General features: G+C 52.3%; 2 protein-coding genes across 2 annotated transcripts; both read left to right on the top strand.

Annotated features, from left to right (window-relative positions):
• Positions 1 to 2,872: 2,872 nt before the first annotated feature.
• Positions 2,873 to 15,238, top strand: LOC308054462 (cytochrome P450 2C5-like). Its single transcript, XM_080367345.1, has 9 exons — positions 2,873 to 7,414; positions 7,922 to 8,084; positions 8,449 to 8,598; positions 9,353 to 9,513; positions 9,667 to 9,843; positions 9,969 to 10,110; positions 10,542 to 10,729; positions 11,330 to 11,471; positions 11,660 to 15,238. Exons 1-9 carry the CDS (start codon positions 7,238 to 7,240, stop codon positions 11,851 to 11,853), a joined length of 1,494 nt encoding a protein of 497 aa, XP_080223471.1. The 5' UTR covers positions 2,873 to 7,237; the 3' UTR covers positions 11,854 to 15,238.
• Positions 15,239 to 17,627: 2,389 nt separating this feature from the next.
• On the top strand, positions 17,628 to 22,055 carry FBXW10B (F-box and WD repeat domain containing 10B; the record flags this gene model as incomplete). The annotated part of the gene is made up of 5 exons (XM_080364717.1): positions 17,628 to 17,820; positions 18,855 to 19,114; positions 19,660 to 19,769; positions 20,209 to 20,412; positions 21,331 to 22,055. The coding sequence occupies 5 exons, from the start codon at positions 17,628 to 17,630 to the stop codon at positions 21,467 to 21,469; spliced, it is 906 nt and encodes a 301-aa protein (XP_080220843.1). The 3' UTR covers positions 21,470 to 22,055.
• Between the last annotated feature and the right edge of the window lie 1,172 nt (positions 22,056 to 23,227).

The raw sequence follows: 23,227 nt of genomic DNA, 5'->3' as shown, positions 1-23,227 counted from the left end.
GGGTGTCTGGGGATGGATACAGGGAATTTTTGCTCCTTTGAAGAGGTACAGAGAGCTGCTCAGTTCAGAGCTGTGGTTCCCACCATGTGATGTTCTGAGACACTGCTGGCAAGATGCTTGACAACCTTCCACTGGAGTGGGAGGAGTAACACTGATGGCCACAACCCTGGGAAGAACCCTGCAGGACACAGAAACGGTGCCTACCTCCTGGTCCAAAGGCAGCTTCAAAACACCACGTCAGGGTTGATTCTTCTTATCTTCACCAACGCAGTGGTGCCGGTAAGGTCAGTCTGACCACCCCAGCTTGCTTCTGGCTTTAATCCTTGCCTTGTACACATGGTGACTGAACTGCCCCTCCCATCCACCTCCCCATCATCTTGGTGCCATTGAACCTCCAAGACCAGATAGCATTGGCCCAGGCGGGTCAAAGCAAATTAGCATCAAAGCAACCCATTTGAGTGGAAAAACCATATGACAGGTAACAGCCCTGACATGAAGCCCAGTTGCCCCTACCCACAGGTGCAGCGCAGGGCCCCAACCCACCCCCACCCCTCCATGACCTGGCCTGCTCCCAAAACACGTCACGAGGAAATGTCACATCCCGCCATGCCTCTTCTGAGGCTTTGGTGGGTGCTGTGCTTGGGCTGCATGGCATGATTGTATCGGGAGCAATAGCCTCTACCAGCCACAGTGCTGGTGACAGCCCTGTGAGCACCAAGGATGCTCCCACCCAGCAGTGATGAAGCTAATGTCCTTTCTGCAGGCTGATAAGTTCCCCTGCAAAAGGGCCTTAATCATATCTCCTTGTTTTCTGTTCCAGGAGGTAGAGATAACGAAGGGCATGATGGAAGCACTGCCTGTGCAATCCTTGCAGCAGCAAAACAGGAGGAAAGGGAGGTGGGGCACAGGGGAGGTGACCAGAGAGCTCGCAGTAAGGTGCCATCCCTTCTCGTTTGGTTATCAGGCACCTGCCTGCCGCTGCCAAGCCCAGCCAAGCCCAGCTGGCACCTGCTGTCCTGCGACCACCACCAAATCCCTGCTCTGTCCTGGCCAAGCTGCTGCTGGAGCACAAGCCTTCATCCTCCACAGGACACCATTCCCCAAAAAACAGGAGGCACCAGACTCTCCACTCTCTGGTTTATTACGGTGGAAGTGTAAATAATTATTTGTGCACTAAGAAGCAACGAAGGAGCAAATTCCCAAGCAGCAGGGCTTCGCTGCAATGCCGTGCCTGGGCAACTGCGCAGCATCCTCTTCTCCCCTTGCCCGCTCGGATTTGGCCGCTGCTTCCTGGCATGCTGCCGTGCCCCTGAAGCCACTCACCCGAGGAAGAGCTGCTCTGCTCCACCTGCCATCTGCTTACCTGGCTTTGTGACACCCATCCTGCCGTGCCGCATATGGCACCAGAGCTGCCCCTTTTTGGATGGGTAATGAGTGATGGTGCTGCTGGGGGCCGTGCCAGTGGCTCCGCGGAGGGTCCAGCTCCCTCCCGCTTCCGCTCTGCAGGGATCCCTCCCGGCCTCACCTGTGGTCAGCGGTGACACAGCTGCCAGGGGTTAAATCACCTGGGAGAGGGGATCTGGCTGATGTGGCACAGGAGGTGCAGACATGGCCAAAGCACCCTGTCCCCAACGCACAGCCCTAAAGGGTTGGTCATACAGGTGTGCAAGGCACATCAAGCTCCATTCTGCCTCCCTGGCTGGAGGGATGGGGCAGGGAGCCCCAAGCCCAACTCCTGGGACCTGTTACCTGTTACAAAAACGCAGAGGATGGGGTTTGCACGCCCAGCCAGAAAGCCCCGGCCGAGGTGCTCCCTGTCCCCAGGGAACGTGCCAGCCCAGCCGCGGGGACATGATGCCGGTGGCAGCTCCTGGGCTGCACCTCTCCCAGGCACGCTCACGAGGGGGTGAGCATCGCACTCAGTTGCATCAAGTGCAAGTGCTATTTTTTCCCCTTCTTGGAATTAACATATTTTAATGAGGTTTATAGATGTGGTAAATACCCACAGACACAGAACAAGGGAACGGCATGCCCTGGATAAGGACGTGTTTGCAAGGTAGATGAGGAAGGGGGGGGGGCAATGGATTTTTTCTCCTCTTCACAATTATTGCAGGAACAGTGAACAGCAGGATGGGAAGGTTTCAGGGCAGTGCAGCTGTTCTAAGAAATCCCATGTATTTTACCTCCTTTAAACAATTTTCATAACAACTAACATGCCCACCGGGATGCCCATCTCATTAAGAGGGAAAATGGGAGCATGGCAAGGCTCAGCTCATTTTCCACGAGCACGGTGAAAGATTTGCCCTCTCCAAACATTATTTAAAAATAGAGCCATGTTTACTGAGTACTGGGAGTGGGACCTTGGTCCCATTAGGGTTCAGGGAGAGCAGCGGGTCTCTTTTCTGGAGTGGTTCAGAGCACAGAATTGCACCCTTTGTCCCTAATCCAGACCCATTACAACCAGCACAAACCAATCCCCCCAGCCACAGCCAGCCTTGTTCCCCAGGGAATTACAGGGAGGGATTAATGCTGAGTAATTAAGCAAGCAGAGGCTGTATGGGCAGTGCCTGGTGCGGCTGTAAATCCACCACGGCTGCTCCTTGTACCCAGCCACGGCCAACACGCATTGAACAAGGGGCATGGGGAAGTGGGGCAAAGATTAAAAATTAAAATGCTATAGGAAAGTTTAATCATAATTTTCTTTTTAATCACCAACACGGTGCTTGAGATTGTTTCCCACAGTGGTGATGAATTTCCATCCATCGGTGATTCAGCAGGTTGATTTGATGTGCAGCGTGGCAGCAGGGGTGCACACGCAGAGCAGGGCCACACTCTGTCAGTGCCTGTCTCCGGCTGGATATTCATCGATATTCATGGATATTCATGGATATTCATGGATATTTGGGCTGCCTTCACACCCGGCTCTCCTGGGCTGAGGGACCTCCAGGGCATGCCTGCCTTTGATGTGCACTGCTTCAGAGCAGGATTGATCCTGCAGGCACTTCAAACTCAGTCTACCTTCATTTGCCTTCTGTGCAAACTCCAATTAACGGGCAACATGCCTGTCTCTCTTTCTTTTTTCCTGACCACTGAAGGAATCAAAACAAAGCCTGGCAGTCCCTGATTAACCAGTATCTTTTCCACAGCTCATCCCAATGCTGGGATCATACTCTGCTCTCCTGTGCCACCGCTGTACAGTTCACCTGCTGATGCCTGTATTAGAATTAAAACCATGATAGAAGCAAGCTTTTGATGACATTTATTAAATGCAAATGGGAATTACTTCATCTTCCTGCCTGAATTATGTCTTCCTGCTTGGGAAGACAGGACACAGGACTACCTGCCTGCCCCTTATGCTTGCAGTAGGACCCATCCCCCATGTCCTACAGGGCTCCCAGAGACCTTTGAGATGTTTCATGGACCAGGAGAAATGATCTGGCACTGGAGAAAGCCTTGTCTTCCTCATGGGATGAGCAAGCCACGGAAAACCAGATGAAGCTCCTTGATTTAACTGTGGCGTGTAGATGGATGAAGGAAGGGCCCAATGCTCCCCCCGTGCTGCACCCCTGAAGGGTGCAGCGTTGGCCCCTGAGTATCTGGTACCCCAAAGCCCTGCTCAGTGTCCATGCTGCCAGGCCAACTACCAGGAGCTCAGAGCACAGCATGCTGATGCCACCCATCTCCAACGAGCATCCACCACGCTGGTGGCTCAGCTGAGGACCTCAGCTGTGACACGCAGGCGAGGATGAACAGCACAAGGACAGTGATGGGTGAAGGGGACCTGCTCCCCTGCATTGCCTGCCTCACACTGGAGAAAGCCCTGGGACCAAACAAAATACTTTTTTATTACTGAGGCAAATCAAACCGTGCCTCTCCCACATGCTGGGGCAGGTTTGGGCTGGTGTAAGACTGGATTTTCTTGAGGGATCCCATAGCAAACCCCAGAAATGACCCTCAGGAGCGTGACAGGGGCTTTAGCATCACACTGCTGTGGAGCTACATCCCAGTGAGAGGAGATGACAGCAATGACAAATGACACTTGTCCTATAATTACGGCCAGACTCCGATGCAGTGAGTACTGCTGCATTATTAAGAGCAACCAAAAATACTCCCAGCTGGCCTGGCTCATTAGCTGGCCTGGGCTACGGAGCGAGCAGCTGCTGGGGCTGTTTCACTCCTGTGCTTGCAGAGGGGAAAGGGGGAGAAATTAAAATGGTTTGCAGCTATTCTTATGCATCCTTCATCCTGCGCAGCCGAGGCCTTGGGGTGAGCAGAGAACCTCCAGAGGCTGTGGGTTGCTGACAGGGGAAAATTGCATTAGGATGGTATTAATTGCCTTAGCGTAACTGTAACAGCTTACTCTAAGCCAGCAGAGCTGAAGCAAAGCATGAGATCAGGGGAACCCACAGGCGTAGCTTTGCTTCGGAGCCAGGGTGGGATCTGGGTACCAGCCCTGAAAAACAGTTTCAGCGTGAGGGGTGCGAGGAGGGGACGTGGAGGGAGGGTGGGATTTACAAAGCCCAGGCTGCAGCCTCCTGGGGTGTACCAGCTACCCACTGGTGCTGCCAGGAAGGCTGTGTTTGAAAGCCTGTGCACCAGAAGTCTCCAGAAATGTTGTCTGACATCTTCATTAATGACCTGGATGATGGGGCAGGGGACATCCTCAGCAAGGTGGCGGGTGGTACCAAACAGGGAGGAGTGGCCGATGCACCGGAGTCGTGCTGCTGTCCTGACCTGGACAGGCTGGAGAAATGGGCAAAGAGAGACCTCCTGAAGTTCAGCCAGGGGAAGTGCCAAGTCCTTGCCCCTCCTTGCTATTTTAGTTTTTGGGGCAGAAAGGTCTCACCAACTGCCCCTGAAGGGACCCCAAAGCCTTGCCGCAGCCTGCTTCTCTACAGACCCCTGCTCTCCAAAAGCGCTTATAAGAAAATCAGCAGAAAGATGGACAAAGTACCAGTGGTTTTGGGTCCATATGAAGCGATTTGGGCTCTCTTTATGTCCCAGCCCAGCAAAGTGCCAAAGCGGCTGTGCCAAAGCCAGTCTGTGCTCTTCCCTCCTGAGCTATCTTCAGGCAAAGAGACGTTCAGCTGCTGAAAGGTTAGTCATCAGCTCCTACCTTTCCATTTTTTTTCTGCACACTTGACAAGTGATACTACACAGCATTTTGGGTCTTTTGGTTTAATTTATCCTATAGCTTATGAAGAAAAACTTAAAGCAAAGTTTCATCAAGCAGTTCAAGAAGACAAATGCAAAGTTTCATCATCCCTGGGAGTTATTTCTTGTTAAACTTCTTGTCTGGTATCATGGACTCAGAAATTCCAGGGTTATTTGTTTGTTTTCTCTATTTCATTAATAAAATGTGATATAATAATGCTTTTTTATTGCATTACATTCACCTTGCAAAAAACCTGCACGTTGCACTGAAATGCTGTCAGTGTCCAGGCAGGCAGCCGTGGGCTCTGCCTCAGCTTGCCCTCCAAAGAGGGAATTTTCCATCAGATTTCAAGTTTACAGCTCAAATGAATCCCCATGGCTGTTTCTTTTCCTGTTGTTCCAGTGATTCCTTTGTATTGTTCGGCTGCCATGGAAAAAACGGTGTCAGTCACTGAGAGGCTGTTCACCTCCCTGCCAAAATCCTGGTCACTACACCACCTCCCTAAGCAAAGTTCTGCGGGAAGAGCAGGGATGAGACAGGATGGGACGGGGTAAACAAGTGAGTCACGGTAACCTCCTGGCCCCAGCCCCAGTGGGACTCAGCTGTGGGGCTCCTGGCACTGCTGTGGGGCTGCCTATCTGGCCACCACCACTCCTTCCCTTCAAAACCCCTTTTGCTGAGAGCGTTTGCAGTGCTGGTGGAGGTGGGACTCCCCTCTGGCCCCCAGTAGCATGGGGCAAGGGGAGGAAAAATCAAAATATTGAACCAGAGTAGCGCCAGGGCTGTGGGAGGGTCATTACCTGTCACTTTTTGGTGATCTGAGAGGGATTTGGTGTGTACATGTGAGGAATCGCACCACAGCCATGGGAGAACATCCCCCAGCGCCCGGCTGGAATGAGCCTGGCCGGCAGCACCAAGCATCCCTGGTCCAAACATGTGAACTGCCCCACTATGGGACCAAAACAGGGTGCAAGGGCAGCGGTCCTGGCTGTCCCTGTCAGCCCTGCCCAAGGGCGATCCCACTTCCCAGCCATGCATTCCGCAGCTGGATGCCAGGAGATGCTCTGTCTGGGTGAGTGTTATAGTTCAGGCTCCTCTCAAAGAATGCTGAGGGTCTCCTTCCACCGCAGGGAGTTGTGTGAAGTGAGACCTCCTCTTTCTTTTCCTCCAGCCCTCTCCTCCAGGAGAAATCACATCCTTTGCGGGGACCTGGCTTGTGACCAGCTCGCTTGGCCAAGGGCTGCAAGCACTGTTGGCCAGAGGTGATGTGGCTGAGCCAGTGCCAGAGGTGCTCGTGTGCACCCAGATGTGCTGGTGCTCAGAGCAAGACACTCACAAACCTTGGAGGAGCCCTGAAGAGGCCGGAGGAGACTGGGGAAGGGTTAACCCCACCTGCAACAACTGCAACACCTTGGGTTGACATTCCTCCCAAACCCAAGCAGAATTCCAAAATATTTCAGGAAAAAAGGTGTGGGTTTCCTATTTTCTGATCCATTTTCCACCAGAAAGGAGTTTGATAGAAAACTGTCACCCAACAGGTACACGACCAGCCGTGCATGCCCCGCTCCCAGCCTCCCTCGGTTTCTGTTTACAAGAGTGTCTCCTCGGGTAAGCAAGGCAGCGACAAAACGAGCAATGACCTGGTGGTGACATGCAAGGTTCTGCCGGGACATCGACAACTTCTTCCATCACGTGCTGCCGAAAGGGAGCACTGAGCAGAAGGTGACTCAGCAACACGAGCTGGGGGGGTGTGTGGGGGGGTGCTGTCTCCCCCAGCACGCCTGCAGGGTTTTGCAATGTTTCCAGCACACCATATCAGCACGGAGACCTGTGTTACAATACGGCGGGGCCAGGTATGTGCTTGGCCAGGAGAAACCAGCGTTTCCGTGTCACTGACCACCCAGTGAGTGGCAGGAGGACATGTGGATGACCCCGGGGTTGTGGGAAGGGCTGTGACTATATAGAGCACAAAGAAGGGCAGAGGCAGCAGGTTTTGGCTCCTCTGCTCACTGCTCAGTTGGGATTTTCTCCCTGGAGGAGGAATTTCTCAATTTTTTTCCCTGCTTGGCAGCACGGGTGAGGATGGATGCTGGATCGGCTGGGATGCTTGTTACTCTCCTCCTTCTCTCCATCCTGTGGTTCCTGATCTGGAAAGTCAACATGAAAAGAAGCCAGCTGCCTCCTGGACCAGCCCCGTGGCCCATTCTGGGCAACCTCTGGCAAAAGGACGTCCTGCCCCTCTACAGGACCTACGAGAAGGTAAGAGAGGAGCTGACGGTGCTGGACCCACTCCCAGCCCAGGCAGGAGAGAAAGTGTGACTGTCCCATGACAAAATAAAAGGGGAACTGTGCAGGTGACTTTTCCTACGTTTCTTTCCTCTTTTTCCCTCCTCCCTCTTCTCTTGCTCTGCCAGAATTGCCTAAATCCCTGCTCCTGGCAGCATAGTCAATACCGTTATTGAAGCCCTTCACCACCTGCAAGGAACCCACGGTGGTGACACTAACCCCTTTCTGGGCTGCAGCACTGCCACCACCTAGAGCTGCTTCCCAGAGATGATGCTTTGAACCCCCAAAATGGCACTGGGATCAGAACCCCCCGGAGAGGACTGGGCTGGGAGCGGGGCGAGGGTGCCAGCTTCGAGGGAGGCACTTCCCCTCCCTGCCCGTGCACTCACCAGCATTGCAGCCATGAGACTTAATTTAAAATTAAACGAATGGCTTGGGTGTGGGCCCCTCATTCACCGCAGCTTCTCCATCCTCCCCCAGCTCAGCAGCACATACGGCCCCATCTTCACCGTCTGGCTGGGGCTGAAGCCGGTGGTGGTGCTCTGCGGGTACGAGACGGTGAAGGATGCTCTGTTGGGCCACGCTGAGGAGTTTGGAGGGAGACCTGAAATACCCCTTCTGAGGCAGCTATCGAAAGACTATGGTAGGTGTCTGGGTTTCTTCTAGACACTGTTGCTCTCTGGGTGAGTAGAAAGTCCCCAGCTGCAGCTGGCCATGTTTGAGTCCAGTGAAGGAGTCAACACCCAAGACCTCAAACACCCATTTCCCACCCTGCAAGTCCCCCCAACTATTAAGCCTCTTGTCCAAGAACAGTATTAATTCCAGTTAGCCAGTTCCAGCTTTGTTCTGAGTTTCTGTAGAGCCTTTCAAGGATGCTGTTAGCACACCAGGGTCATTCTCTGGCTTATTGCCCTACTGCTCCTCAGCTGGGCTCAGAGCAGGGTCCTCGGTGCCTGGGGAGGAGCAGCAGGGCAGGCAGGTGAGTGGTCTCCACTGCTTCCCTCCAGGTTTTGTCTCCAACAATGAGAAGAAGTGGCAGGAGCTGCGGAGGTTCACGCTCAGCACCCTGCGGGACTTTGGGATGGGGAAGAGCTCCATGTCGCAGCGGGTGCAGCAGGAGACCCAGCACCTGGTGAATCTGCTGGCAGAACTCAAAGGTGATGTGCGTCATGTCCACCCAGGCAGAGGGCACACAACAGCCTCACAGGACGTGTGTGGTCCCTGGAGCTGTTTGCAATGGCAGGTGCGAATGGCCCTTGTAGACCTTACGGGCTTAGCCCCAGCCCACCCAGTGAGAGCTGCAGGGATGCGGTATGGCCACGGCTTACAGGGCAGGGTGGGAGATCCTGCTCCTGAACTGGTGCAGGGAGTGGCAACCACTGCTGAAAGAACAGAAACAGAAAACTAAACTGCATGGCAGAATGCACAAATAAGATACTGCCCTGGTGGCACGGGGGTTATCAGGGTGATGTCCTCCTCCCCAGCAAAGCTGAGCTGCTGCCAGTGCCACTATCTCTTCTGGGGCTTCCTGAATGTAAGAGGAGATGGAAGCTCGGTTGTACACAGGCTCCTCTGCCCCCGATGTGTGGTGCTGGCAGGGGGCAGGTTGCTGAAGGGAGATGCTCTGCAGCCCCCCAGATCACCAGGGTACGTCAGCAGGAGCCCAAAGCACCTGGAGATGCCTCTGCTTTCTTCAGTCCCAACCACTGGGTAGGGGGCTAGGAGCAGGGAGGTAGATGTAGGAGCCCACAGCTCAGGCGGACTCTCTGCTTTGGCTGTTAGACCCGACAGATTCAACCAGGGCTCGGAGTTCAAAGGACAAGGGCTCGAAGGGGCAGGAAGGTGTTTTCTGTGTTGAAGCAGATACATGCTGACTTTTTGAACCCTTTCTTGCCTCTTTTGCAACTGCAGGAAATGCCTTTGAGCCGCTGACGCTGTTCAGACATGCAGTTGCCAATGTGATCTGCTCGGTCGTCTTTGGGAACCATTACAGCTACAGTGATACGGCCTTTCTGGAGCTACTGAATGTGATCGGGAATTACATCAGCTTCTTCCTCTCCCCCATCGCTGCGGTAGGCGTCCTTGGTGTGCTCAGCACCCTCATGTCTGACATGCTTAGGCAGGAGGGTTGCTCCTTGGCTTTGACGGGACAGCATGGCTTTGAGGGAAGGTGTGGGAAGCTCCATCCAGGCACCTGAGCCCTCCCGTGCCTTCTCCATCCGCAGGTCTACAACACCTTCCCCAACATCATGCACCACCTCCCAGGGCCACACAGGAAAGTCCTGGCCAGGTGTGAGAAGCTGAAGGACTACATCAGAGAAAGAGTTGAGCTTCACAAGCTCACGCTGGATCCCAGCTGCCCCCGGGACTACATCGACTGTTTCCTTATAAAAGCGGAAAAGGTAGAGATAGTACAAAGGGGGGTGGGGGGGTGGGGGCGGGGAGCGAGGGCTGACCTCCAGACCTGGCTGCAGCCTGGTAAATCACCCAGATAACACTGAATCCCCTCCCCACTGCACCCTTGCAGGAGAAGAACAGCCCAGAGAACATGTACAGCCACGAAGACCTGGTTATGTCAGTATTCAACCTCTTCGGCGCTGGGACGGTGACTACTAGCAATAGCCTGGTCTTCTGCCTCTTGATCCTGGCAAAATACCCCCATATTCAAGGTAAGGGCAGCAGAACGTGACGGTTCCTTGTGCCGGGGGGGGGGTCACGGTGCAGCAAAGGCACAGACAGAGATCCCAGCCCTGGACCATCCTGTCGGGGGGAGACCAAAATCATCCTGCATGCTCACCCCAGGCGACACAAGCCATCAGACACAGATTTGCACAGGCCAGAGGGATCTGGGTACCTGCTCCCTGCTGTCCATCCCTGCCTGTGCAGGTGGCCCCAGACTGGCCTGGGAGAGATGCTTTTGAACCTGGCTGACCTGGGGAGGTATGCGGGCAGTGACCCTATTTCTAGTCTCTGCAAGGGGTTGCTCCCTCTCTGCTAGATTATCCTTTGGCTCTAGGATAGGTGCCCATGGAGGCCAGTAAGAAATTATGGGGTGTTTTGCACAGCAAGCAACGCAGTTCCATGCCTGCCCTTTCCCCAGCCAAGGTCCAAGAGGAGATCGATGCCGTGGTGGGCGCTGCCCGTGCTCCCAGCACAGAGGACAAGCTGAAGATGCCATACACTAATGCAGTGATCCATGAACTGCAGCGCTTGCAGAAGTCCCGCATCGAGAACTTCCCACGGATGACCACGCAGGACATTGTGTTCAGGGGCCACACCATCCCCAAGGTAGATGTCATGGCCCTGGACTCTCTGTGTCCCCGAGAGGAGGGGTGGCAGGGGGGCTTGAATGGCATTCGCCTTTGCCCCTGGACTGTTTGTTCCCTCCTGAAGGTCCCGGCTCTTTCCCAATCCTCTGTGGGTGGAGATGGCGATAACCTTTTAGCAGAGGAGTAGAGGGAGGTGAATGCTGCCCACCCCCCCGCGTCCCTTGCCTGTCCTGGAAAACACCTCTTTCCAGCAGAGAGATGTGCAGGGCTGCTGGGGCTGGGAGCCTGAGCTCGCCCTGGCAAGAGGCCAAGCCAGCCCCCCACTCCTCAGCAGATCTGGGGACAGCTGCTGGTCCAGATTTGACTCCAAGAATTTTGTACAGCGTCCACTTTGAAGGAACACCTCCCTTCTTCGGGCTTTGTGCAGCAACAGGGGGTTTAACATAAATCAAGCCATTGCTCCAGGCTGCCTCCCCACAGGCGTCTGGGTGGGCATCGGGGTGTGCACCCAGCCTCCCCCCACACCCCCCAGATGCTCCTCACTTGCTAGTCACCCTCAGCAGAGCCCTATGTCACGGCACCGATGTCCTTGCTCCCCTGTCCCATACCTCTCCTGCAGGGCATGGTTGTTATTCCGGTATTATCTTCCGTGCATACGGATCCAACCCAGTGGGAGAACCCCAAAGAAGTCGACCCAGGCCACTTCTTGGATGAGAAGGGCGAGTTCAGGAAGCACAAAGCCTTCATGGCTTTCTCGGCAGGTCAGTGCTCAGCCCTGCACACACCTTTGCAGCAGCTCTGCTCCAGGGACTGCCAGCACGAATATCGGTTGGCACCAAAGTTATATCCTTAATATGAGCTTTCTCGTTACTTCTTTATGCTGTTTTTTCCCCAAATGCTGGATGAAGCCATCAGCCCGGTGCTCACCCTCCCCTCTGTGTGCCCGCAGGGAAGCGCATGTGCCCCGGCGAGGCGCTGGCCCGCATCGAGCTCTTCCTTTTCCTCACCACGCTGCTGCAGAGCTTCACCTTCCAGCTCGCCTCCAAGTACGAGGAGACGGATTTATTGTCCCTGTGGCTCAAGATAGAGAGCAGGGCGATACCTTGCAAGTTCTTTGCTATTCGGCGCCTGGTATCCTCCTAAGCAGAAAGCGGCGGGCAGAGGGAAAGGGTCTTCCAGGTGCCTTCGCTTCTGGAATCAGAGCAAGCCACGCGACCATGAACACTGCCGCGGCAGTCACCCAGCAGGAGGGTCACTTGGAGCTTTGAACATCCCCTCAGAGAACTGCCAGGTGTCTTTGCCACCAGCTCCATGGGCAGCCTGCTCCCAACCCTTCCCCACGTCCCAGCGACACAAGGACGGCAGCACCGGTTTTGTTCCCCTGTACCGGCCAGCCCTGAGCCTCAATCCCCGTGGCAGGGCTGCCTGAGCCCCCCAGGGCTGTGCTGGGGGCTCCCTCCTTTCGGTTAGAGACTCTGAGAGTGCTTCTGCAATAAAAGTAACCACCGTAACTGGATGATGGTGTTTATAAGGACACTCGTGAAGCCTCTTGACATAAGGGTGGTGATGCTCAGGCTTCCCTGCCCTTCATAGGTGGTGTGTGAGCTGGCCGCAACAACCAAGGTGACAGGCACCTAACGCTTCTGACACCCTGCTTTGCCCCGCCTCTGTACCCTCCAGCACTCCATAAAGTCTGCAACACTGTAAATCACGCTCACTCCCATCCCTGCATCCCGCTGCACAGGGATGAAACCCTTACGAACAACCTTTAGGCCATCAAAATATTAAAAAATTCAGTGCAGGGGGAAATGTGCCGAAGGAGAGGGGTGCTGTGCTTGGGAAGCCGGAGGTGCTTTGCCACTAAGGTCACAGCTCCCATCTCAGACTGCTCAGTATGTCAACTGTGCTTGTGGTGCTTTAACCTCCCCTGCACCGAGGGGGATTTACTTGCTAGCCCCCAGGCATGCTCCAGCCTTTATTCCAAACCACTGGGACTTCAAAGAAAAGGAGGTTCTCTTTAGATAGCTGTGCAAGGGAAAAATGACGCTGACGCATGCCCAACCTGCCTGGCCTCAGCGATAACTTGGGCTTCTCCTTCCAGTGGCAGGAATGTGTCTCCCAGCCTTGGAAAACCGGTATGTTTCCCATTGCATCCAGTTCTTCCCAGTGCAAACCTCCCAGATATGGGACTTCATCTTTCCCAGGTTCTTGTGTGTCCCAGGACAGACTGAGCCAGGAAAACATTCGGTTTGTTTTAGCTGATTTGCCTCCACAGCTGTAATCTTCAAATGAATCTTACGCATCTCAGGAATTTATTGCTTAGTTCAAAACACGAACCCCCATGGCTCTGACTGTGGGGAGGGCACCCCCAGGGACAGGCACCCCCAGGGACAGCAGAGCCACCCGAGCTCTAGCAGCAGCAAAATGATTTCAGCTGGAGAAGGAGCACAGGTTTCCAATAAAAGGGCTGAGTTGCAGCAGGGAAGAGCTATAGCTCAGGGGGGGCTACGTGGGAGAGTAAAACAGATTGGAAAAAATAATATTTAGCTTGTTACCTCAGCTGCTGGGTTGTGCTTCTCTGAAGTCCTTCACATCAATATTTACCTCTAAAAAACACCCTCAGGTGCCAGTTCAGCTCTGTGTGCTTTTTGTAGCTGGTAAAGTAACTCCAGGGGTTATCTGAGTAGTCGGCAGGGCGGGACATGCTCCCAGCCCTCCTGCTTCCCTCTGGCCGGGGGGGTTATGCCTGTTGCAGGGGGTGCTGTCTCAGCAGTGGGGCTTGGGGTCTCTAGGGAGCCTGGGATGGAAGGGCAGGGAGGCAGCTGAGGTGACGTGGGGGTCTCAGGGCTGGGTTTGGTGGGTGTTGCTGGGGTGCTTGCACCTGTCTGCAAGCGTGGGAGGGGGGTGACAGCAGGGACCTGCCCTGGGCGGAGGTGGCTGTGCCCTCCCAGGGAAGGTAGGTGAGGCTGGGGGCTTCTCTTGCCCTGGGGTAGCATTTTGTCGATGGTGGGTGCTGCTGTCCTAAATGGATAATCTTTGCTCGCAAAATGATTTCCTAGATACTACTGTGCCTAGGGAGTGAGACGCATCCCTGGGAGGGCTTGTGACCTCTGAACGGGGGAGCTCCAAACTTTGATTTAAAGAAGCAAGTAAACTCAGGCAGCCTGTCACTGGGTGTGGGACTGGTGAGAAGGGGTGGATTTGCCGCGAGTAGCTCTTTGGCAGGAAAGCAGTGCTTCGCTGGAGAAGAACGGCTGAGGCTGGAGCCCTGCTTTTCTCCACTCGCTCCACAAAAGAGTTGCATTAAAATCCCACGTGGGGATCTGCGTGGGATGGCGGCTTGGGTGCCTGAGCCCGCAGGGCTGACAGCTTCGCACAGCATGTTTGTTCTGTGTGCACCAAACCTGAAACCACTGTACCTGCAGCACCGAAGCCTCTGCAGGGCGGAGCACGCAGTGTTCCCATCCAGCGCTGTCTTTTCCACTCCTGCCTACAACAGGGAAAGAGCCAAAAGGGCAAAGAGGGCCCCAAACCTGCTGTGCACGGAGTGAGACCCAGGTACGTGGCCCTGCTGTCCTAATGCATTTGTACCTGTCCCCGTGAGGGATGTGGGGGTATGAGTTTATTGTCACCTGCCTGTTCTGCTGCTTTCCCACCTGGGCTGCTCTGCAATGCTCTGCCTTCTTGCCAAACATTATATTTTTTTTCTAATGACCTAGTTAATCCTCCTACCTTCTCTCAAATGATGGATGAACCACCCTTTACTCTTATTGTACATGCATTTTTGACTCATTAGGTGACTAAATTAAGTCTTTCTTTTCTTTTTTTTTTTTCCCCTCCCCAATCTGGGGAAGATCAGTAAAAAATACATTTGAGCAAAGCAAGCCGCTCGTGAAGCACTTTTGCACAACCCCTTCCCAAACCCTGGCTCAGTGCTGTCCAGCTCACACGTATTGCCTCTGGGTTTCTGTCTCTATAACCCAACCGCGGTGCCCAGGGGCCAGCTGCGCTCCTGCTTCCCCAGGACTTTTTACGCCCTTTGCTTTACAGAAGTCACCCCCAAACCCTTCGGGGGGGGGGGGGGGGGGGGGGGCGTTTAGCAGGGGTGTGCTTGCGGGCGGTAGGGGCGGCTATTAGTAGCAATCCGGCATGGCGCTCGGAGGTTTACGGTAGGGGTCTCCTAGCAGCAGCGACGCGGCGGGGATGGTTGCCGGGGGTGGGGGTGGGGCAGCTCAGCGGGGCCGGGGCTCCGGCAGCCCTGGCGGTGTCACCATTGTCTCCCCGGTCGCGGGGCGCAGGGGTGCGGAGCGACGCCGCAGATGATGCTGCGCTGCCCGGCGGAAAGTGGCTCCCCCGAATCCTCCCCCCGGGGACGCTCGGGGATGCGCCTTTGAGGTTTGGGGGTGCTGGGGCTGTGGCGGTTCTCCCGTAGTGCCCTGTGAGGCTGTCGGCACAGGGAAGGTGGATACGGCCCTTGCTGGGGCTCTGCTGGGTCCCCCTGGGCTCCAAACATCGCCCCCCCCCCCCCCCCCCCGGGGCTCCAACCCGCGCCGGATTCTCCCAGCTGGAGCGTGCGAGGCGGCTGGGGGGGGTTGATGCTAACCCTGCCCCAGGCAGGGGAATGTCACCCACCACCAGGGCACGTGGCTCTCAAGCGAGCCCTTCCCTGCGGGGCCAGCGGGGGAGAGGCAGCCCTTGCTGGTGTTCTCCCTTGTCCGGGGATGGATTTTTGTTGGCAGAGGGCTAGGGCTGGGATTATCAGCTGTTTGTGAGTGTATCTGGTGTCCCTCGGGGAAGGGGGAGTGCTGCAGTCACCCTCTCCGGTCCTGGAGATCCAGATTTGCCCCTGAGCTTCCTTGGGTCATACTCTGGGCTGGGGGGGATGCCCAGGCTGTGCCAGAGCTGCAATGAGGGTACAAGCACTATGGTCCAGGAGTGATGCTAAGGTGGAGGTAACGTTACCCAGGTTCCTGGCTGTCACCTGCAGCAGCCTGGCAGCTCCTGATGCTGCTGCTCTGGCTGTTCCTCTCTAGCAGGTGATTTATTGCATGTGGCAAAACTCTCCATGCAGGTGTGCAGAGGGTAACTGCTGAAAGAGACTGCCCGCCCTGCACAACTGTTAACTGTAGAGTTATTTGCCTTGTGGTATTAACCTTCTGGTTAATACGGCAAATCTGGTAACGTTTAAGGTCTTTTATCCTTTCCAGCTGTAGGGAATGAGTGAGCAAAGCCAGGGGTGAGGACAGGTCATGGAGGGAATGGGGTGTTCCTGGCAGTAGGAGATGGGGCCAGATAAGACTCGGACCCAGCAACTTTATCCTGACCCAGCTCCACTGCAGTGCCGGTTGTATGTGTGCACCATCACGCAGTGACCCTGTAAATGCGGTCATTGTTAAAGGGAAGAGGAGTAATGAAGTAATAGCTTGTCAACCGTACTCCATTACAACATAACAAAAAAATACAACTTCCTCATGAATTCTTCTGGGCAACACATCTCAGGAGGCGTGGCTGTGAATGGAATGTTTTAAGTAATGAAACCTACACTAAAGAAAGTACTGAACGGATTAATTGTGCATAGCTAGAAGGGATAGAATAAATAATATAGCATGATTTATTTTTTTAAAATGCCTAAGATACTATTCTAATTTCAGCAATTCCGTAATTCAGCTCTGAGATGCCTACTGTAAGGTTTGATGTGACGCTGTGCTTAATTCTTCCAGAGGAAGATGTAGATGGCTCATCAGCTGAATTCCAGAGCAGCTTCCAGGAAGACAGCTGTCCTCAGCCCAGTACCAGACTCTTTCCACTACGGTCTTCTAGCACTTCTCCTGCAGCTCTTAAAACTGTATCTGCTGCAACTGGCCATCTCAGTATGACAGGTACCACTGCCTGAGTATTCGGTGCTGGGGGTGGGGGACTGGAAACCTGTGGTTTCATATCAGGGCGCTAACAACTGGCACTGCCTAGGAACAAGTCAGTTCTGGGTCACTTTGGAAAAAAAGCAGGGAAGACCACGGCAATAGTTAGCTGGGAAGTTTGAAGTGCCATGCAAGAGGAGGTGATGCCATTCAGCAGGTGCTTGTCTTCGCTCTGAATCACTTCCCATGCTTGCCGAGGTGCTGACAGGACTCGTAGTGAAGGGCTGAGGCAGTGTCCCCCCTTCTGATGGAGATGCTGTTCTGCCAGGGGTAGGGTCTTTCAAAACCCAGCCCTGAAGTGGGTGTTGCACCTAAAAGGAAGGGAAGCCTTACACTGTGGGGGCTGAAGTTTGGCAAAGATGCTAGAGGTATGCGGGCACCAGCAAAACTACTGATGTGAGAAGGGTGTCAGCTGTGTCTACCTTCTGTTCTTGGGGACAACAGAGAAATTTGTCCCACTTTCTTCTGCCATGTCATAAATCATGTTTTTATTGAAGAAAATCTAATGGCTGCAGGAAGAGGTTTCCCACTTTGCAGGAAAGAAGTTCTGTGTCCTTGGCATGAGGTTTTTTGTCCTCCCTTAGTCTGGGACAGGCACCCTCACACCCTCCCATGCTGGTCACTGCTGTAGATGGAGGTGGAAGAGGTAAAGTATTTTATGTTCGTGAAAGGAAAGCGGTCACTGCGTCCCCACCAAGCCCACCCAGGGCCTCCTGCATCCCCTCTGATCACCTGGTGTGTCCAGCTGTGAAAAGCCCTCGCTATCCATCAGCATCCTCTGCCTTCAGACACCACAGGTGTGAGCTGTCCTGCAAGACCCTGAGTGTTTTCAGCATTTTCCTTGGAATGGTACAGTTCCAAAGGGATTAGCAGAAGAATCAAATTAAGGTCAACCAACTCTTGCAGTGCATTGCTAACAACAGTACTGTTAGTAGTCACCAAAGCTCAGGCACTTGCAAGACTAAATTCCCCTGTCTTCTAGGTGCTCAACCACCAGCAATGTGCTCCTGGCCCAAAACCACGGACTGCCTCATCCAGGAAGGTCCTGATGCAGAGGAAAACTCACCTATCACATCCTTAGCCGATCAAGGTGTCACTGTGGCTCCTGCATCTCTCCAGTCACCCTCTAATGTCAACCAATCCAAGGATTTAATTCGCTGCCTGCCACCTCACCTGTCTATGTACATCCTGGGTAAAGCTGCTCCGTTTTTTCCAAGGGTGGTTTCCCCTATGGGTAATGAATGGTCTCTAGCGTGGATAGGGGTTAGCCAATCTGTCCCTTTAATTTCTTAGGGCTTTTGGATCAAAAATCCCTCGATGCCTGTGCTGCTGTGAGTAGATGTTGGGCTTTTCTGGCCAAAGAAGTCAAGAGGGAACATGCATGTCAAAGTGTAATACAAAAGAAGATCCTATATTTACAGGTAAGATGCCTGGGCTTCTGCCATCATTATGCACTTTAAAAAGAGGGTGATTTTCCTGCTACTGCCCAAGCCATTAGATGGAGGTGCTTCTGCTGGAGGCTACCTCCCAACTTGACCCTGTTCATTCTTTTACCACCTGCAGAGCAAAGCCAGGTTAGATGTTCATGCTGTCACAAGCAAGCACAGCAGAAGAGCTTTTACTGACTTTCAGAGAGCCTGTTACTCTAGAAATGTATGAAAATATTCTTGTAATCAAGAAAGCAGAGTTTGGTCACAAATGCAAATGCTGGACTTCCCAGTGCTAGTGGAAATTGGGCAGAGCTCCAGCGGCTCCCTGAGACAGCTCAAGAACGCGATTTATTTGCCCCACATGGGAAGACGGAAATGCTAGGTGGCTTTGGGAAGCCAGAGCTGGCAGGGGGGAGCATGCTGAAGCAGAACTTCTAGGGAAGGCTTGTCCTGGTTAGTACAGACCTGCCATGCACCAAGGGAAGTGTAAAGGTAAATCCCCAAAGAGATAGTTAGGAGTCTTTGTACGCTTTGGTTTGTGGAGAGTGTAGAAGTCTCACCCCTGTGCTAGCAAAGAGGGCTTAACGGAAGGTTTCACGCACAAAAGATGTTTTGAGAGCCTCTCATCTCAGTGGGTTTGGGTTCTGAATCAACAGATTGCTCCAAAGATGAGATGAAGTGTGAAATTTTGCAGCTTATTAAAAGCTGAAGACTAGAGTTTGGAAAAAAATAAAAAGCAATTATTTTTTTACAAGAAGTTAAATCTTATACTGACAGAGCGGTAAATGCAAGCCAGGTCTCTTAATAACAACAACAAGCCGGTGTGTGCAGCTCAGCTTTGCATCCCATGGAGATGCTGAAGCATCAGCACATGAGCAGCATCTGTTGAGTGCCTGGGCTCTGCATGACTGTGTCTCTGCTGGCTTGTTCCAGGGGTTGTGCCCTAGAGGAGCAGTTTCAAACTATGCTGAAACAGTCAATGTGACAATTCCACAGTTAAACAAAGAGGGTGATGTCATCAGAGTGAAACGCCACAAAGGGGGAAGTAAAACAGAGGTATGTTGGCAGTTGTTTGCCTTCCATGGATCCTGCATTTCAGTAATGGGGGAGGAAGGAGGACATGGTGGCCTTGGAAAACAGAGCAGTGAACTCTGAGCTGCTTTGCTCTTCTCCTGCTTCTGGCTTGCACCATTGTGAACAATTCATAAGGACCAGTGCTTACTCAGCACCTTCTTGCATGGGAGGGAGCCTGCATCCCTGAACTCCTGCCTTCTCCCAGTGCATCCCCCAGCTGCATGCGTAGCCTGTAGGCCAGGGGTGTGGGTGAGGCTGGTTGGCATCGCAAGGACATGGCCTTTTCCCAAAGTATAAAGGCTGTAACTGTCAGGTCTTCCTTTTTTTTGCCATAGAACACTGCATGGGAACAATCCTTGTTTCTGCACTAACCAGGGAGTTCCTGCGCTCCAGGTGCTCCTTACCAACACATTCTGTCTCTGTTAGTCTCATCACTGTAGTGGTGACCAAGCTGATGTTCAACACTATGAAATAATGCTGCATTCCTCCCTCCCCAGGTTATTTTCCCCTATTTTTCCTTCCATTAGGAGGAACACAACCTGCAGGCAGCCTATCATGATCTGAAAACTGACACAATCCAGCTGGAAGAGAGAAATGTCTTCTGTGGCTCCTACAATATTCGTGTCCTCATGGACCAGTGAGTAGACTGCCTGGCTGTAGGGCCAAACAGCAGCTTCTGGAAGCCTGTCCCACTCCCTGTGATCCTTCTGTGGGAAAGTATGGCTGGAGAAGGGTCTCAGCATCAATGTTAAGAAATCCCCGGTGTCAAATCCAGCTTTTTTTATAAAGATACCAAGATAAGCTATTTTTAAAGACACAAGGGTTAGCGATCCACAGCCCGTCACAAGGGATATGGGCTCTCCCCTCTTTAAACTTACCTTCCAGTACAAACTTGGGTACGCAGAATCGGGGACCTCAGTTGTGGTGCCTTGCAAAGGATTCACACTCTCAAGTGTATTGCTCATCAAGATGCTCAATGAGGACCATTAAGCATCAGAAAAATGCCTGTCCCAGACTTAGATCTGTTGTACCTTGTTAGCTGGCTAAAGCCATCTCGGTCACTGTTTCTTACCCAGATCAGACAAAAGCAGAATAATCCATTATAATGGTGGAAACTTGGTAGCCATCGGCTCCGCAGACCGAAAAGTGAGGCTTCTTGATATGTCGGGAATGAAAGAAATGCCGCCTCTGCTCTCTGGCCACGCTGGAAGCATCCAAGTGCTCTTCCTCCACGAGAAGAAGGGGCTCGTTCTCAGCGCAAGCGTTGACCTCAGCATCAGGTGAGCAGCACTGGGACTGTGCCATGGGATACCAGCCCCTTGGTGCAGATAGGAAAAGTGAAACTTTATTCCTTCCACTCCAATCTTTAGGAAGCCTCGTTCCATCACTTTCGTTAGAGTAATGATGAAAGGACAGAAGATGAGGGAACACATTCTCCACTCATAAGGCAGTTTCTGTTGCCCAGTTTCACCCAGTACCGAGTGATTAAAATAGGATACAGAGGTTTTCCTAAAGTACCTTAAAACACCAGAGAGGTTTCAAATAAACACTCACAGTGAGATTCTGGCCTTGCAAACATCAGCATCGGGTTCTGTAAGGCTGGGTTTCTCTGTGATGTTCTAGATGGTGTGTTGTGCTAAGCAGGCTCGACACCCTGGTACCCGCTGTACAGCTGCTCCTGCCCAGGTACCGCACCCTGAAACAAGGGTGGAGGCTATCAGCTCTCCCATCTATCCCTAAATCCCGAGAGTATCATGATGAGGGGCGAAAAGCTAAGCAGCGGGTCGTCTGGCTCTGGCATGGCAATTGCACAACTTCATCAAAGGGGAAAGTTTACATGGATCCAGGCTCTGTCCTCCCTGCTCCAAAAGTTTATTTAACTGTGGGGTTGAGTTCTTTAGATAAAGTCATCTTGGCACCGGCCAGCAAAGAAACAACCTCTACGTTTTAAGGTTAATTGAAAGTAACTGTGCCAAAGGTGAAATCTAGCTATACCTTTCCGGACAGTTTGGAGGCAGATGAAGAAAGTACCTGGGTAAAAGATTTAAAACTAAGCCTGACTGGATCATTTCAAATCCTCTGATGCCTTAGTGGAATGAGTCCTGATTTTAATCTAGTGTGTATGGAAGAGCTGGGCCCATTAAGCAGGAAACAACGAATAAGATGACTGTGTTTCCTTTTTGGCTGGTCCTTTGTAGATGCTGGAATATATACAGTGGTGCTTGTGTGAAAACCTTTAATGGTCACTGGGCGACAGTCACCTGCTTGGATTTCCACGACGAGCAGTTTGTGTCAGGAGCCAGAGATGGGATGGTAAAAGGTGAGAGCCAGGACTAGGAGCTTCCCAGCGGGAGGCAGGTGGTAGTGAACAGTGGGCACAGTACGTGGGAGCTGTGATCAGTGTGATGTGTGAGTATGAAAGTAAGTCTATAAATAAGAAGGTGAATTTGTGTGTCCTATTTTGTGCTTCCAGAACAGCCTAAGCTGTGGACGCATGCACGTACAAGGTCTCTGATTGGGTCACTGAATAAATTCTCATTATTTCTGCTTTTATTCAGTTTTAATGGCTTTATGGCTATAGGGCTGCGCCAGCTCTTGGGAAAGGGGCGTTAATTTTCAGCTTTGTCAGAGGTTTCCTTATTACTTAGCCTATAGAATAAGGAAGAAAAAAAAAAGTGCTGTTTTCTGGACTTTGCTTTTAAAACTTTTGCCATGTCAATTATACTTTCTAAGTCAACACCTGGCTCTGTGCAGAGCTGCAGGTAGAAGATGTATCTGTAATTCCAGTAGTGCTTTTTAATTCCTGTTGTACTCAGCAAAACTTATTGTTGGGGCATATGTATTTTTAATATTCCTCCCCTTTGCCCCTAACAGTGTGGAGCCTGGAGAGTGGGAAATGTCTCAAGACTCTGAAGCATGACAGCACTGTTTGGGTAGTTAAAATGCATGGCAGGCGTGTTGTCAGTGGGTGCGACCGAGGGCTGGTGAAAGTCTGGTGTGCTGATACAGGCACTCTGATCAAAGTAAGTTTCTTAGGTGCATAATTTCATGTTAAGTGGTCAAAAATCTTCTGTGCTAGTGAACTAACTGGTAAATCGTAGCTTTTTTGCTTTTGTCAGAGGCTTTCTAAAAAAAGCCAATCCCCCAAAACAAAACCAAAAGCAGTCTAAACTGATAAAAGAAACTGCGGATGTATTTGTAAGGAAATAATATAAAAACTGATTTGCAAACAGCTGTCAGTTCTAACCCAGGGTTTATTTGCCTGCCTCAACCCCCATCATTACTTGTACTCTGTAGATCATTCATCTCTGTTCCTGCAGAAACATTCAGAATCAGCAAAGAGGGTGGGAAGGCTTGACTTAACAGCTCTTGGGGTTGGAGGCATCAGGGGTTAGCTCAAAATACAAAACTTGCTCTCGAAACCCGTTTATAAAGCTGAAGCAGCTGGATAACTGCTCTGCAATGCAAAGATTGAGGCCAGAGTCTGCTAATTACACTAGCAGGCATCCAGAACTAGTATTAGTCCTCATCTCTGAAAGGAGTGAAGCTCTTTCTACCCATGGGGGAGAGAGTTGCAAACTGAGATGCATCTTGAATGCATGATATCCCAGCTCCAGCTGAGGAAAGCTTGCAATTGCTCCTTCCACTGTAGTCAGGGCAGTCCACGCTCTTCTCTCCTGGGCGAACATTCAATCGATCACCAAGGTCGTGGTGCAGTAACTCCAAGCACGTTGGCACAGGTAATAGATAGGGAAAATGGATGTTAACTCCATGCCAGTAGCTAATCAGCAATAAGCCCAGAATATGTTTTACAAGTCACTACAAAACTAACACAGTTATCCATAGGGTGTATTGGTATGGTAACACCCAATAAAACTACAATGTGGTTGGTACATAAGGCTGGTATCGTGAATGCTGTAAGGTATCTTAGCATATTTACATCCACGTTGCTGACAGCTTTGCACCTGTTTCTTTTACTTTGCAGACTTTAGAGGGGCACCAAGGCCCAGTTAAGTGCTTGTCCTTTGATCAGTGGCACCTAGTCACAGGAAGCACTGATGGATATGTTCTAGGATGGAGCATGTTGGGAAACAT

Source organism: Falco punctatus (genome assembly GCF_963210335.1).
Source record: "Falco punctatus genome assembly, chromosome: 1".
In the NCBI taxonomy this organism is placed as follows: Eukaryota; Metazoa; Chordata; class Aves; order Falconiformes; family Falconidae; genus Falco; species Falco punctatus.
The sequence above is the reverse complement of the archived record's forward strand: the minus strand, read 5'-3'. Positions and strand labels throughout refer to the sequence as shown.